Below are 17,897 nucleotides of genomic sequence, written 5' to 3' on the forward strand. Positions count from 1 at the left end.
TTGTGTATTGGATCAGTGCTCTCTTTTCCCTAATAAGACAATGTAATTTTTCTCAAAGGTAGAGCAGGTTGAATTTTCCTGTAAGTAATGAAAAACGGAACAGGCATATTGGTTCAACAACACTAGTTTATGACCAAGCAAAATTGTTAAGCATTTAAAACTTGAAATCAGTACCGACATTGCAACGAGTCCTAGAAATAACATTTTACAGTATGCAAAATCGCATAATACGTTAAAGAGAATAGTCTTTGCAATGCCCGAGTTCTCCATTTTCTGACCAAAATGTTAGTTGATTAATCTAACTTAGTGATACTAGAATATTGTCTTTAATAATGTATAAAACACTATTATACCGTTTTCAAACCCAGTTGTTGCCATTGTCTACTTACAAGCGACAGCGCTGTTTGAACAGTGCAGAGGGATATTTCAAAATATTATGCAGCAGCAGTTTTGAGTTTAATTGTCTGCAGATGGCAAATGATCTATTTTCCTTACTCGCTGCCACATTTCTAATAGCACTCAGGCTGTTCCATGTAAATTAGTAATCTTTCATGTAAGCCCATCCTTAATTTTCCAATATTTTTTCTTTGCCTCATTTTCCAGCTCTATCATGTTAGAATTGACATTTTAATTTCCTATTTTTTTCAATATCTCTGTGTTGTAAATGTTAACCACTTAAACACAACTGCTGAGATACGCAGGCAAAAAACTCCTCTGGTTAGCTTCAAGAATCCTCTTCATTTCTTTGGCCACATGTTGACCATGACAACTAGAGCACAGGCAGTTAGTAGCTTTTGTGTGTGTATTTTTTTTTTTTTTAACTGGTGCTTGAGATTGCATTTTTCTACTCTCTTAATGTGACAAAATAAAATTCCCAAGTGGAAATGCTCCACGTGAAATCTAGCTATCAGAGAAATTTCTTTTTATACAAAAATGATTTTAGTGAAAGAGAGTAATATTCTTCACAAAGGTGATTTCAGTGAGAAAGGAAAATATTGTGACTTGAGTAACAGCATTTTAAATAATCTAACACATTTAAAGAGCCTGAAAGTGGGATCATCAGAATTAGCAGTGCATCTTTACACACTACACGCAACAGTAATTAGAAACGCTATTCAATCATCAAACTTATTTAGGACTAATGTTTCTTCTTTATACCTGTTTTTTCCTTCAGTTGATCTATCCAGAATCTCAGCCAAAACTTGCAACTGTGTCATAGTTAGACATTGAACTGCCTAAAGCTTGTTTAAGGGAAAAGAATTCAGAAAACTCAACAGCTTGCTATGTTTTTTTGTTTAATTTGGTTTTGGTTTTCCTTTTCTTTTTGTTGTGGTTGGAACAAAGTTGAGACGATTTGATATACTGATCGAGATTCCTCCTGATAGCCTAGCTTCAGTCTGGCTTTTTTTTCCCTCATGCATGCTGACCTGGAAATCTTCCTTTACCTTAGCCGCGATAATCCTGACTCAGCTTACAACACCATACATTCGCATCGCCCCTGCCGCAGGTGACGACCAGCTAACAGGTCAGATGTTCAAGTATAGACGAGTCATCTTGCCCATTTCCTTCTCATTTTTCTCAGCTTTGTTTCCCCTCGACATTTCCTCCTTTGCTTACAGCTTGTTTACAATGTTTCCGACCTTTGGTTCGGACCTGTGCCCTTTTAAATTAAAGTGACATGCTTGGCCTCTTTTGTGTGTGCATTTCTATCCATGCATCAAGTACAACTCCACTGCATGTTTTCATTGTGTGTTTTGTCTGTTGGTATTTGCCTTTCTAGCCTAATGTTATATAGAAATGAAATTTGCTGGACTTGCCATAGTGATGACATCAAACATGAATATGTATTCCCAGGTTTCCAAATTAATCCAAGAAGGCTTTGTGATTTGAGAGAGAGAGAGGTTTATTTTTCCCCTTGCAAGGTCTAGTTGCACACACATTTAGCAATACCCACTCTTGTCTGCCAGTGTTATTAAATGAAGACACCCAAAGTTGTTGGGGGTGTCACTGTTCAAATAGCTTTCCATGTACCCGCATGGAAAGCTCCAGCATGGAACGGAGCTGATTGCGTTTTTCATAGATCCTTGTTTCAAAGCAACATGTTTATGTAAAGCAGTGGCACATCTGCAAGTCAAATGCATTGAATAATTTAGGAAAGTTTAAAAAATTAAATGGCTTCGAGTTATGGAGTAAACACTGTGCTTCTTTATAACAAGAGAACTTAGTTTGTTCATTCAAGGCCCTTTAAAGGGGGGTGGACATCTCCATAAATTCACGTAGGGGAAGAGTCCAGTAAATAACTCCAGATCGAAGGTGAGTGATTAGAGAACCCCAGATAACAAACTTTTGGCCTTCATCAAAGTGAAGCCGTTGTCAAGATTTCTGAAATAGTTACACAGATAGGACTCAACATTCCAGTTTTAAAAGGATCAGTGACACCGTAATCTGTTGCTTGTGGTTTAAACATGATTAAAACCAAGCAAGAAACACATGCCACTTTTTCCATATAACTGCCACTTCAGCAATTTGTGTGTGTATTGGAAACTAAGGGATCTTCCTAAACATTTAAGAAGATGATAGAATTTAACTCATGATCAGAAATCATAAGTGTTTAAGTTGTTCTGTGAGTTTATTATTACTTTGAAAAATAAAGTAACTGAGACTCAGGAAAATTATAGACGGATTTTATTTTATAAGGTAGGATCATTCCATTTCCTTCTCCAGGGAAATTCTGTGCATATTTTCAGTCATATTTCAGGTCCTTAAAGCTATAAACTTATGGACAATTCTGCTTCCCTTAATTTCTAGTTTCTTGTAAGCGTATTTCTTTTAGTGATTGATGTTCTGCTTATTGCGGATGCTTTCTTACCCTGAATTTCTGAACTGTTCTTCCCACAAGTACAAATAGTGCAGGAATAGTATGTTTTTTAACTCCAGACCACCCCTCTAAAGCCTCTGCATTTAAGGAACTCCACATAGGATTAGGTGCCCTCCCTGAAGGTTATCTGGGGTCCTTCAGCAAGTCTGACCCCCCTTTATATCTGAGTTGGCACCTGTTTTGTCAGCAAATCACTCAAAACAAGGCTTAACCGCACCATCATAGAATGAGTACTTATGGGAAATAAAGTTAGCTAGTTCCCTTCCCAGGTTTTATCCGTAATCTGCTACCTTCAAATGAGACATGTTGTTTACTAGGTGTGAAGTAATTGAAGCTTCTGAGTATAGCTTTCTCTCTAAAACTTGCACAATTAAGAAGATACCTCATAAATCAGCCTCCTTCATAAGGCTCTCAAATCTAGTCCATGTTATAATTTTGCAGCTAGTTTGTGAAGTCCACATATATAGTTAACAGTGTGGGGCTAAAGTTCCCTTACAATTTGTAGGTGGTCTGTATCATTTATTCTGATTTATTAGGGATCAAAATGATGAAGCATTAAAATAAGCCTCAAACTGCAATAAGGAACTACTCTTGTTCTTTCTTCAGTATTTACTGCTGGTTTTAATGATGGTTCATCTTACCCAGATAAATTCAGACTCAGGTAATATTTCTTTTGCATTTTCCATTTGTATCAGCCATCAACTCTGATAGCAGTAACTCTGTCTTTTTTAATAGATTTATTCATGAGGCACACTGCAAGCCTGAGACTTAATGCATTCAATCATTTACTTGACATTTAGTGAGCGCCTTCTGTGTGCCAGATTTAGACTACTAACTCTTGCAGAGTTTTACTTTGTATACTTGCCCAGGTGTCTCAACCTCAGCTATGTTTTCATTAGTAACATCAAAACATACATGCGCACATACTCTTAGGAATGAAAAAATAGTATCATACTTGTCATTTAACAAAGTGAAGAAAAGACAGCAATTTTTTAAGTGATGTTAAAAAAAAATGGACATGTATTTCAAAACCTTTCTCATAGTTGAACAGCTTAGAAAATGGTCAGTAGGACATCTCGGAACATTTCACATCTGTAACCCATTCCACAGATCTAGTGCTAATTTGCTTATTCGAGCAGTACTGTCTCTTCCAGAAGCCAACAGGAAATTCATGAGGAATTCATTCTGACATGCTGTCAGCTTTTTGTTTTTGTTTCTGTTTTAATCAAGCTGACATCTTGCCTCTACAAATACTATTCTGTACTATATTTAACTGAGAGGCGTTGGTAAAATAATGCATCCTTTGTATTTAAGTTCATTTTGTACTAGCAGCAGGCACACACTGGTTAGGTTTGCTTTGGTATGAATGGAACCTCCCAGCTGTCCTGAAGTATTTATTAACAAAGTGACTTCTGGGATTCAATTACAAACCAGATGTATCAGACCATGTGGAATGTCTTGGGTAGATACAATTATTATTTATAAAAAGAGAACTAGGCAACAATTATCCCCACCTAAAGTTTCAAGTCTTGGAAAAGTACATGGAGCAGATGTCTAAATACAGGAAAATCTATTATGAAATAAAATCTCAAGGAATTTCTTTTTCTCCTTACCATGGCTCTAACAGAAAATACAGAGATTTTTTAAAGTGTAAAATACAAGACGTGGAAGTCATTAAATGAGCTCACCATGGAGGAAGGAAAGAAAATACAGTATTCGCTGAGAACTTTCTGTGTTTTGGATACTGTGCTATGGATATCACATACATTATTGAACTCAATCCTCCCAAACACCATGCGAGAGAAATATTACATTTTATAATTAAGAAAACCAAAGCTTTGGGGAATAGACTCCCCTCCACAGGCCCCATATTCGATCAAATCAGGGGCATCATGTATTTGAAGCCAGGTTCTATAGTTCCCTCTACTAAAGTGAGTGGCTAGTGTTGATAACTCAGTATCTGGACTTACCTTTTTCTCTCTCTGCCTGGCCTCTGTCCTCAGAGCCCTCCAGGGTTTCCTGATTTCCACCCAGCCCTGACACCCTAATTATCTCTTCTCATTAGGTTCCTGGTAACACCTGGATTCCTTCGGTTCCTTGCCCCCTTACTCTTTACCAACCTTTTTGTCCTCTATTAAGTTCTCAAATATACCTGGAGTTTCCAGATTGGATTCTTCTGTGGCTCTCCTTGTCTCTTCCTATACCATTATCATAATCTTCTGATTACAGTGATGCTATTTTATTGTACAACAAAACTAGAATTCTCTCCCTATTCTCTGTCAAACATTTGTCACCATTTATGTTTCCGTATGTGTGAACTAGCCCTTTTTGCATTTTTCAACTCCTCTCCCTCTGCTCTCCCTCTCCCTCATCCCACGTGTCACGCTGACATCCCTTTTCCTCTTTGAGCACATCAGCCTTGCTCTACCTCTGAGCTTTTGCTCCAGTTTTTACCATGCCTGGGAATACTGTTCCCACATATCCACTTGGCCAAGTCCCTCACTTTCTACAACTCTATGTCCAAATCCCACTTCTCAGTGACGTCTGCCTTGAACACTCACCTTTCTTAACACTACAAACTCCATGCTAATTCCTTTGCCACTGGACAGCTGGGCTGATATTTCTTAAATTAAGGTCCAGCCCTGTCCCACCTCTCCTTGAAGCCTGAAAGAGCGTCCTGCTACACTTAGAATGAATTCCAAATTCCATCTCATGGCCCTCCGTGATGTGGGCCTGTCTGACCCTCAGCCCTCCTCTGTACCTTCCCTCGCTCTCAGTGATCATCTTTTATCTGTCTCCAAAAGACCACGCTCAGTCACACACCAGCACCTCGGACTCTCCAGTCCCCCCCACTGAACCTGTTCCCCCAGTCTTCTGTCACCAGCCCCTTCTCAACATTCAGGATTTGGCGCAAATGTCACTTCTTCAGGGTGCCCCGCCCCTAGACCACTGTTCCGGAAGAGGCCCCCCAGCCTCCATCACTGTAGTCATAGCCCCTGCCACGGCCTGAAGTTCCTGATTCCTGTGCCTCTCCCTCCAACAAGAACGCAGGCCGCAGGAGCAGAGCTGTGTCCATCTGTCTGTCTTGGCACCCAGTGGGTGTTCAAAATTGTTTGTTGAATGAATGAATGAATGATAGCCAGTGATCTCCCTTGTCAGATTTACTCTTAGGCATTTTATAGTTTCATCACTATCATGAGTAAGTTTTAAACACATTTTGATGGAGGGCAAGAAACTTTTGCAACTGGCTCATATTGCCTGCTTTTGAGTGATTTTATAAATTACTCAATTACAGAATATGTTTTTTCTTTATGGTGTATTTTTTAATTCGGTAGATCTTTCCAGGCAAATAAAACAAAACCAAGTGGTGTTTCAACCTACTTACAAAAGCACAATTTTTGCATTGATCTTTGATTGATCTTTTCAAAGAATGTCTCCAAGCCAACTTATGCCAACACTGTCTGGTTGACTCCCACTCCCCAGGCTGCATCCGTCTACCTCTCCACCTCCTGCCTGCTCCCCACCAGCAGACCCAGTGGGCAATTAGCCATGGCAGGGTAACACGCAGACAGGCAACATTCCTACTATGCACCCACGTCTCTATTTGTAAGATGAAGAAATAGCAGAAATCAAATCTCAGCAGCATTGAGTAGCTAGGAGGACTGTAGATGGCTTGAAAATGGTGGGATTGTTCCATGAATCCAGCCACTTAGACTTCAGCTCAGGCAGTGGAGGCGCCGGCAGGTGCTAGGGTCCTGTAGTGAGAAGAAGCATGGCCAAGAACAAGGAACTGCACAAAAGCCATCAGGGCAGGGAACAGAGAGCGGGAAGGCTGTGTGATGAGCGACAAGGTGGAACAGACAGAGAGAGGCCCATTGCAACCTTGTAAGCTATATTATAACATTTCATCTTCATCCTAAGGATCAGGTTTGCATTATACACTCCAACTACACTAGAAACATGGAAAGAGAGATGAAATAGCCAAAGGCTGAAGTCAAGTCTAAGAAATGGAAGACTATCCAATAGCCTAGAAAACAGTGGAGTGAGTGTGTGTGAAGAAAAGAGCTAAATGCGAGTTAATCAATAAAGTCCAAGACCAGCCATGGGTAATCAATAATCCACCAAGAGCGTGGGAGAGCAAATTGTAGGGAATCTAAGGGTCAGAGTTAAACATATAAAAGGAACACTTTCAATACCTTCAAGATGGAATGGTTTCATTCAACCCACTATCTGAGGGATCTGCTTCATTTATTTTGAGAGTTATTTACCGGGGTGTACATATGCATTGAAACTGACAAAAAATCTAAAGGATAATAAACTCAGCAATATTGTTTGAATACATGGGCAGTGAAATAAAATCATGCCACTTTTAGGCCCTTTCAAGGGCTCAGTTATTTGGCTCAAGAGATGTTGCATCTGAGATTAATTGTGTTTACTAGGAAATATGTACACAAAGGCATAAAAAGGTTTTTATCTACAAAAATCTACTGCAAGAAACATATTTTATCAATCTTTATCCTTTCCACAACCTGCCACTCAGCGCTTGGCACATGAAAGGCTCTCAGATGCCAGCTCTTATTTTCTTACAGAATGAATTGATTTGTAAAAGATAACATTCCATTTCCAGCATCTACAGTTGGTAGGCACTAACTTCCACACCACTTTTTTTTTTCTTAAATGACATCGCTAACGTAGATGGAGCTTCCAAATGTCAATGCTGTCAGGATGAATGGGACAATAGGAGGTGGGCGGGACCAGTTCTGCAAAGATGAGGAAAGAAGCCCTGGCCACCATATAATTGTATGAATTGCATACATTTCAGTCCTCATGGAAATGTAAGTTAAAACTTTTCAATCCCTGTGAGACTTAGCTTTAGGGAGCCATATTCAGAGCTGGTCCAAGCCTATATGCATTGTTCTAGGCTTTACCAAGAAGCACTCATCCCTCCCTCACTTACGTCCAGGGGTTTCTCAGCCTCCCAGCGAGCTTGCTGTGTAATTATCTCAATAATGCGGAGAGTTCAAAGAAGTGGAACACGTGCTCCTTATTCTCAAGGAACTTATATTTATGATTTGCGTTAAGACCAGCATGAACCATTCAACAAATATTCCAGTTCAACGAACATGCCAATATCTTGCACGATTTATAGTAACAACTAGATAATGAAATGGGTTACCATATATTCATTTGTACGGTAAAACATTACATGCATGTGAGGACAGAGTCGTTTTCGCTGTCAGAGCTTTGACTTAACCTTCGGAGAGAACTTTGGATAAGAATTGGAGGAAGTATATGCCTTTAAATATAAAAGACCAAGCTCTTCATTTAAACTGATGATCAATATCTCGGAAACAATAGCTGAATTAGAACTGCCATTTTCCAACTGACGGAATCTTGTTTTTTGGCAAATGTGGTATCATATAAAGGTGGATAATTATAATTCCGTGATCTCCATCTTGTACGTTTCTTGTTAAATGGTGAACAGGGAAAGTCAGTGCTATATATTTTGGAGGTTGAGGCCGGTATAGAAACTTAGCATAAGGAGAATTTGGTTGAAATTTCAGCATCTCTTACAAAGGTTGCTTAAAGATTCTGAAATTTCCTTTTGAGCTAGAAAGAATGTAAAGTGAGGGGAAAATTTTATTCTTTCTGCAACACCAGCTGAATGCATTTTAATGGACTGCAGTGTCACTGGTGATTTATTGCCGTTTTTTGTTCTTTTATGTGTTATATTTGTCATTTTGCTATGGCAGTTTCATCCATAAAACAGTATAGTTACAAGCAAGTGGCAAGAGGATACAGGAGTGCCATGGGATATTCTGTTCCTTTTTCTTTGTCAGTTTTTGGAATGAAATATTGAGTCAAATGTCAAGAATTTGGTTTCAGAAATAATGCCTTTTAAAAGATAGATGTTGCACTGAAATAGTATTGTTTTCCCTTTTCGTTACATAAAATAATCATTTGTATTAAAAGACTTTCAATATATGAGAAAAATTTATTTTTTTCAATATCCTTTTATGTTTTGCCTTTCTATCAGCAGTATGATAAAGGAAAATAAAGCAGTGTATTTAACTGTCTTTTATTTGCTTAAGATGGGGAACTTTCCAGCTGAAACACAAATGACAATTTTATATTTTAGTAAATCTCTCTTTTAATTTTGATACTAATCTGGTATATTTGCATGTCCAAAAGGCATGCTGAAAATAAATTTTATGAGCTCAAAGTAAACCAAGGTTTTGGTAAAAGATGGAGAATACTCTTTAAGAAAAGTGCTTGCAGTTTAAAATAATGGCTTAAAGTTTTGCAAGAAAGATTTTATACCAATGAGTTAAATTATTCTTAACTTTTCTATAAGGAAATATATTATTTGTTTTATATTCAAATTAAATTAATTCATCCTCGATACTGATAAAAAATGGAAAAGGCCTGGATAATTTTTATGTATTTACCAAAGCTAAGTGAGCACATCTGTTTTGTCAGGTCTTTCTGTTTATCCCCAATGGCTGGGATAGAACTAGACAAACAGTAACTCTTCACTAACTACTTGTTGATAGATACCAACTGTGATATTTTCATCCTTTTACTTGCTTTAGAAAACTTTTACTGCAATTTAGAATAGAAGACTTCAAGATGAATTCTGACCATCTAAGGAACGCAGTGAATTTCACTCAGTATTTGTAGACAAAGGCCATGAGTTCCCCATATCTTCAAATTACCTTTTTGGTTGACGTTGGAGTACTCTCTCTCTAAATATTTTTAGATTACTGTAAAATACTTAGTGTTGTGAGAGTCCTTTGAAAACATTTATTGGCGTGATCCAATATATTCAAACAGAACAGAAAGGAAGTCAGAATTTCCAACATTCTCACCAGACAACAAGCTATAGAGGAGGAAGTGGTGAAGAAAACAGCAGGGGGAGAACTAGAATAAACAAATTCCTTTTTGAAGAAAGAATTTTTGTTTTAAACATTTTATTGGCCTAGTGAAAGAATCAAGGGGGACTTCAGAATTGAAGAGTGAAGGGAGAGAAAGCATCGTCCTTGCAAAACAAGTGCCTCCTTTTTGGCAATTTCAGTGACAAAATTTCTCCACAAATGTCTCCAGAGGGCTGAGAGTAAGGCCCAAAGTCTTAAAAAAAAATGTACTTGTAAAGTTCTAGTATGTTCAAAATATGCCCTCCAGCCACCCTTCCCACTGCTTTTAGGATTGTTGTTGTATTGTTTTTAGTGGGGGGGGGGGGGCTGTGGTTTGGCTTTTCTCCATCTGGAAAGGTGTCCTAAAGGAAGGGAAGAGAGAGCGCACCCCCCTGCATGGGGTGATAAAATTGCCAGCTGATCCACCTTCTTATATTGTTGTCAAGCTGGAATCCCAGACTTCTAAAGGTACAGGATCAAACAGGGGGCATCTTCCACACTTGGTGATAAATTATGTAAAACATCAGATTTGTTAAACATCCATATATTATGCAGTAAAATGCAAGCTTCAAGTGCTTTTAAAAAAAAAGAGAGAGAGAAAACAACAGATACCGGAAATGTTAAGCCTGTGTTGGGTTACTTAGGATAAAGCTTAGACTCCTGCCGATACTTTGCTCTCTCGTCTGCCGTCTTGAGAACAAATGAGGAAAAAGCATGAGGGTCACAGCCTCTCTTTGAGCATCTCGTGGCTCCAGATGGGCTGCCAGGGAAGAGTGAGGTCCTTGGTTAGAATCCAGATCAGTTTCAAATCCAAATGGCACACTTCTTCAGACAGTGTGCAAATATGCCAGGGAGGAATCCGAGGCTAGTAATTCTCTGAATCTGATTATAATAGTTCACTCCACACAGGAACCCAGGACCCTAGAGTACATAATTTAGAAAGCATTTATTTTAGACAGAAGGTTCAAAGCCAGGCTTCTTAGGCAAATTCCTTAAAACTCTCTAAATCTCAGCTTCCATATCTCCAAAACGGGGAAGTGCTGTTTATCAGCCTCATAGTGGCTGTGGGAGAGTAAGTACAATAGAATCCGTGAAGTTCCCATCACACACGATGACCCCTGAGGACATGGCAGACACTGGGTCTTCCGAAGGGGCTTTGTCGTTGCTGTTTTTCTAGTAGAGGATTGTCTGATGGCCCGTCCAGATCACTGCCAGTCCCAAGTTCGCAGCCCTTCCGAGAGACATGCATGGATTTCTTGATGCAATGTAGGGGATTATTTACAGGAAGACTGTGTGATTGGCAATGGAACAGTAGCACGTGAGAGGAACGTTATTGTTCTATGAGATGTCGAGCCTTGTAACTAGTCCCCGCTGGTGGCATTTTCCATTTGCCTGTCTTTGGGATATAAACAATGTCGGCATGACCCAGGCTATTATCTTGCTACTGGCAATGATGGTGAAGACGATGATGATGAAAAAAGTGACCGCATTTTCAAATAAAACTACTTTACTTGAAGCAGGAACATCCCAAAGCAGTGTATAATCTATTCTGTGCTTTCCTGTAGCCTAGCACACTGAACAAAATGCCAGGTCCCTTTCTTGTCCAATTTCAGTTTCCTTTGTCCTCCAATGTCCTTAGTCTTAAACATGGACACTGTTCTTTGAGTTTGTCCTTTAATAGCACCAATTCTCAAGACAGCCTGCAAGGTTGCACTTTAATAAACTCTATAGAGATGGAGTATGGATTGCCTCTTTAATAACTTTTTCAGGTACCAGGTGTGAAGTTGGAAAATTCAGACAGGTTTGAATAAGGAAAGGAGAAGCCTTACATAGAAGGAGGGTCCAGCCACAACTTTTCTTCAACACATTGCTTTCAATAAGAAGAGTAAATTACTATCGCTGAGAAACCAGATTTCAAAATATGCCTGACACCTGCCTTGGAATTAATAAATTGTATCAGCTCAGCACATCTTTCAATATCTCTGATGTGTTTTCCAGTTTCTCTAGTAAATATCCAAGCAATACATCATTTGAACAATGTAACTGATGTTCAGCTTAATATGCATAATTTAATTATTGGTACTGCTAATGATGCAATTATTAATTATGGTTTATTATTAATTATAATATAGTTTATTCAAATTGGAGCTCTTGGCCAAACCACATATTGGCATACCAGTTTTTGTCTAGGATTTTGCCTAGGTGTTATCCTTACAGTGATTTAATTTTGTCTTTTTTACTCAAGATTATTGTATACGCTCCAATTGTAAACATGATAAGAAACAAAATTGTCTTTGTGATGTTATTGCCTGTTCAGTGGCTCTCCCTGTCTTTGAGTAATTTCTTCCAGTAGTGGTGTATGCTTGTGCACTTATGCACACACACACTCATGAACACAGAACACATTGCACGTCCTTTTAGCTAGCTTAGGTCTTAGAAAGGGGAACTTTCAGGGTTCTACTTAATTCTTCTTGAGTAAAAGAAGTTAGAAAATGCTCCCATGACAGAGTCATAGAACGGACATAACCACTTTAATTAAATAAAATTGTTCTTAGTAGTTTGAATCAAATTACATTATCTTATTAGGAGCTTCTTTTTTTCCCTCCCTTTCTGAAAATCCCCAGACCACTGTAATTACTGTAGAGCAGACATTTTGGCTAGTTTAAAAACTTCTAAAACAACTTCCATATATGATCATGAAAAATGGTGTATATCCACTTTCTCATCACAAGTATTGTGTTCATAACACTTTATTCTTGACAGATACTCATTTCCTGTCCCTTTGATATGTACCCAGTTAACTTTCTCGTCATTGATGGATATATATCTCACTGCTCTGGGTGCTGGAAATATAACATTTTGCCACTGGCATTTATTTCCATGCTCTTTCTTTCTATTAATCTCATTTCATCACTGATGAAAGTTTGGTGGGTGGATTTACTAGTAAGGGCTTTTGTCTGTCACACACATACCAAGGAAAACCCTTCTTCTGTTGACTTGCTCTCCTTTGGCATACTCAGTAGAGCTAATAAACCTCCTTAATATGCTCCTCTTTAAACAATGGGGAGCAGTGGAGGAAGCACCACAAAATAGGACCTGATACTATCTGTACTTTCCACTTTTCCTTTTTTCCTTCTTTTTCTTTCCTTTCATGTCCAAATCCCCAACATCTGGGTATTTTGTAAAAGGAATAAGTAAGCTACAAAAGAATGCAAATAAGAGACAGGAAAACTAAAGTGAAGTTTACTGTGAATGATATAAAGATCCTTGATTAAGCCACGTGGCTTTATACTTACTGTGGACACATAATGAAGATACTGGGCCAGGCTGTTTGAGGACCACAAAAATGGGTAAAACCAACTTTGTCCCCAAGGAACTTATGGTTTAGTATATGATATGAGGGATTTGCCAAAATAACTGAACTCAAGGTTCAAAATAGGAAGCTCTCTGCAGAAGGAGTTAAACCAAATGCTATGGGACGTCAGTAGAAAAGAGAACACTTTTTACAAAGCAATCAGGAAGAGTTTGTGGTCCATGTGGCCTTTGAAGGATGGGCAGGATTTGAACCTATGAAAAGAGAGGAGGGGACTGTTTTCAATGCAGAAGGAGCAGCTGGATCCAAGGCTCCAAGAAGGGAACTGGTGGGTGTAGGAGAAAATGGAGCATTTCCACTTGGTTGCAACGTAGGTGGTTGAAGGGAATTAGAAAGAGGGTGACGACATCGAGTTAGGAAGAGGGGCTGGAGCCAGATCATGGAAGGTCTTGATTGCCATTTGGGATCATCTTTAGGAAGCTCTTGATTTTTTAAAGAAGAGAGAGACTGGATTAAAGCTATTATTTGGGAAGATCAGTATGGCTTTGTATTGTGTAAAACGCATTGGATGGAGATAGATGTCTACTCAGAAAGCAAGCACAATAGTCCAGCAGAGAAACAGACCAGGATCATGGCAGTGGAAATGGAGAAGAGATCAAGAAAAGAAAATATAGTGTTTTTCTATTTGCTAGAGATTGGACAGGGAGGTGGGGACTAACCTATTATTCCTTATCCAAGGTATGTGCTGAGGGTCAAAGTGTCCTCTATGTGCCACCAGAATTCATTGGCTTGCTCTTTTATTGATATGTATTGCATTCTAGGTACTAAAGATATAGACAGGGACGAGTTGCAATCCTTTTTGTTTTTTCTATAAGAACTTGAACTCCTGCTTTTGTTTAAGCCTATGTGTTAAAAAATATTCTTCCCCATACATACACAGACCACAAGTGGCCATTTTTCTCCTATAAAAGCCCCTCATATGTTTTGAGACATTCATTCAGTAAAGCAGTTCATAGTCCCTGCTTTGTTAAAGACACTGCATTAATCACTGGAAGTCAAAAGGGGAGTAAGAAATGGTTCCTACTTTTGAAAAGTCCTAGTGGAAGACAGTTCAGGGCACCTGCTGGTTTTCTCCTCGGTTAGATGAATGGCCTGCATTCTTCTCTCCTTTTTCAGAGTCCTCCTCTTCTACCTTGTCAGTCGTGTGTGTTTGTTTTCTCTGATTCCTTTTCAGCATCTCTCTCTTGCCCAGCATATTGTAGTCTGGATGGATCACTGGCATGTGTCATTCCTCTAATACATTTCAGAATCTCAATGACAATTAGCCAAGGTCTTTCCTTTCTGCACTTATGCCCAGGGAGTACCTTGTCCTCATATATTTATCCTACTTTAATTTTGGGATTTTTGCCTCCTTATTGCATCATTCTGCACTTCTGTTTTGGTTTTTTTTTCATTAGTTTATTCTGCTCTCCTTTGTACAACTGCTGAGTCTTGTCTTCCAGATTGTTAACAGTAATCACCCGAGTTTTTTTGTTTGTTTGTTTGTTTTTTTGTCTTATTTGGGAGGATTGGGGTACAATGAAACAAGCATAAGCTTCAAAGTCAGACACACTCTCTGAGTTCAGAGAATGGCCTCACTACTTACCTTCTCTTTGACTTAGGGCCAGCTACGCAACCTGATTACTTATGCTGTCTTGGTTTCCTCATTTGTAAAATGGTGTTAATCATACCTCATGGAGTAATATTGAATAAAAGTTTTATAAGGTACCTGGAACTTCAAAAAGTAGGTCTTCAAAAAGTTTAGCCTCCTTCCTTCCTATCTAATTTAGTAACACCTGCCTCAGTTAAATACTTTAAGTTATTTTATAATTTAAAATATTTTCCAGCCTCTCCATACTATGTCTAATCATAAATTTGGGGGATTTGATTCCAAATTAAGGTTTACCTCTTAATTGTCAAATAGTGCAGTGAAGGAAACTGGCTAAGTGATATCTAAGTGAGATATTAACGTATCAGAAGGAGTTGTTAAAACCAGCAACCTAAGTAAATATTTTTTCCTTCTTACCATAGCCTAGGGACACTTCCTCACTGACATTTGGGAGCAATGGTTCTACATTTTGGTTTTTCTTCATGTTTAGTAGAGCATTACCTAAAGGGGTTGCAAATAGATTCCCATCCTACCTCTGAACTTTTGATCCAGAATCTTTGGGAAACCCAGCCATCTGTATGTTTCCAAAGCTCCCCAAGTGATTCCTAAGCTCTCTAAAATTAGGGATGCTCTGTTCTAGGATGTATTGAACAGAATACCTCAATCAATATAAACCCTTATTTGTAACAAGCATTCCATGGGGGAAGACTTGTATGTTTCTAAATGACAGTTGGAAGATTGTGTGACACTTTCCCCCCTGCCATCCCCCTACTCTATCCTAAGATACCAGTAATCCTATGAGGAAGTCTACATTTCTACATTCTGTATTTCTAAGGACATTTTGTAGTGTAGCTCATAGTCATCTGCCTGCATTTTGCTAGGCTCTTTGTGCATTTTTTGAATCTCAGAGATACTGATTCTTCCAGCAAATATGTAGAATTTATTATATATATTTATTTTTTGGTAAGATAATGGATGGCAAATTTCATGCAGCAAAAATAAAAAGCTGTTGGAGATATTTGCAAAAAGTTACTACTTTTGGAGGAAGCTGTGATGATCCTTTTTCTGATGGGAATAATTTTTTAACTTTTTATTTTGAAATACTTTCCGAGTTACAGGACAGTTGCAAAAATAATCAAAACCCCATACAGAGAACTCCAACATAATCCCATACCACCCCCAGATACCCACATCCATCAATTTTAATATTTTGCCACCTTTGCCATATCATTCTATCTATCTATGTATCTATGTATCTGTCTGTCTATCTATCCATTTATCCAGCTATCTATTTTTCTGAACAGTTGAGAACAGGTTGTACACATCATACTCCTTATGAACACATAATACTTCCATGTACATTTCCAACAAAAAAGGATATACACTTACGTAATCACCTTAAGTGCAGTTACCAAGTTCAAGAAATTTAACATTGCCATAAAGCTTATATTCTGTATCAGTATTTTCTTATGTCCTTTTGAGCCTTTTCTCCTCCATTCTTAGATCCCATCCAGTATCATGTATTGGATTTAATTTCCATTATCTTCTTAGTGTTTCTTTTTTTTAATTGTGAAAACATAAATACAATATAAATTTCCCCATCCCAACCCCTCCCGAGGATGCCATTCTGTGGATTGATCAACATTCACAGTTTTGCAGTACCCTCACCACCATCCATTACTAGAATTTTCCCTTCATCCCAAACAGAAACCATATACCCATTATTGTTAACTCCCCATTGCCTTTGCCCCCCTACTCTGGTCACCTGTACTCTATCTTTTGCCCCATGAGTTTGCACATTCTCTGATATGTTCTTTGTGGTTTCCTTTGGGCTGAAATTTAACATCCTAAATTTATTACAATCTTGCTTGCTTTGATAACTTAACTTCAATAACATCCATAAACTGTGTTCATATATCCCTTCATCCCTCCCACCATTATATAGTTCTTATCACAAGTTACATATTTATACATTATGAGACCAAAACAATTGATTTATCGTTACATTTTATGCAAGTGCCTTTTAGATCTTGTAGTAACTGAAGAGTGGAATTACATATCAAAAATACAATACTACTGGTATTTATACTTACCCTAGTCATAATCTTTACTGGAGATCTTTGTTTCTTCATGTGACAGCAGCCAGTCATTCATTATCCTTTCCTTTCAAACCACAGAACTCCCTTTACCATCTCTTGTAGGACTGGTCTAGTGGTGACAAACTCCCTCAGCTTCTGTTTACCTGGGAATGTCTTAATCCCTCCCACACTTCTGGAAGACAGTTTTGCTGTGTATAGAATTCTTGGTTGGCTTTTTCTTTTTCCTTCCAACACTTTAAATGTGTCTTCCCACCATCTTCTTGCCTCCATGGTTTCCAATGAGAAATTGGCACTTAATCTTTTCAAGACTCCATTGTATGTGACATGTTATTTTTCTCTTGAGACTTTCAGAATTCTCTCTTTACACTTGGCATTTGACAGTTTGATTATAATATGCCACAGCATGGGTCTATTTGGGTTTATCCTGATTGGAGTTCATTGAGCATCTTGGGTGTGTTTATTCATTGTCTTTCATTAAGTTTGAGGAATTTTCAGCTATTAATTCTTTGAAGATTCTCTCTGCTCCTTTCTCTCTTTCTTCTCCTTCTGGGACCCCCACAATGCATATATCAGCATGCTGGATGATGTCCCACTCGTTCCTCAGGCTCTGTTCACGTTTCTTCATCCTTTCTTCCTTCTGCTCCTCAGACTAGATGCTTTCAATGGTCTCATCTTCAAATTCATTGATTCTTTCTTCTGCCAGCTCCAATCTGCTACTGAACCCCTAGGGAATGTTTTTATTTCAGTTACTGTGGTCTTTGGCTCTATTTGGTTCCTTTTCATAATTCCTATCTCTATGTCAGTATTCTTTTTGGGTTCATCTGTCATTTTTCTGATTTCCTTTAGTTCATTGTCCATGTTTTCTTTAGCTCTTTGAGCATATTTAGGACAATTTTTTTAAAAGTCTTTGTCTGGAATGTCCCAGGTCTGATTTTCTTCATTAATGGTTTCTAATGTTTTAATATTCTCATTGGCGTGGGCCATCACTTCCTGTTTCTTTGTATGTTTTGTAATCTTTCATTGAAACCTGGACATTTTGATATTT

At 38.3% G+C, this 17,897-nt stretch overlaps 1 protein-coding gene across 5 annotated transcripts in view; it reads left to right on the forward strand.

The window, feature by feature from the left end:
• Window positions 1-17,897, forward strand: part of PTPRM (protein tyrosine phosphatase receptor type M) — a 792,402-nt gene that overhangs the window by 514,661 nt on the left and 259,844 nt on the right. For 3 of the 5 annotated variants that reach the window (XM_037806216.1, XM_037806217.1, XM_037806218.1), the window contains exon 14: window positions 1,451-1,525. The exons of the other annotated variants lie outside the window; for them this stretch is intronic. In XM_037806216.1, the coding sequence (XP_037662144.1) occupies window positions 1,451-1,525 (75 nt within the window). The remainder of the gene's footprint in view (window positions 1-1,450; window positions 1,526-17,897) is intronic. 5 annotated transcript variants of the gene reach the window in all.

This window comes from Choloepus didactylus, chromosome 16 (genome assembly GCF_015220235.1).
Source record: "Choloepus didactylus isolate mChoDid1 chromosome 16, mChoDid1.pri, whole genome shotgun sequence".
NCBI lineage: Eukaryota > Metazoa > Chordata > Mammalia > Pilosa > Megalonychidae > Choloepus > Choloepus didactylus.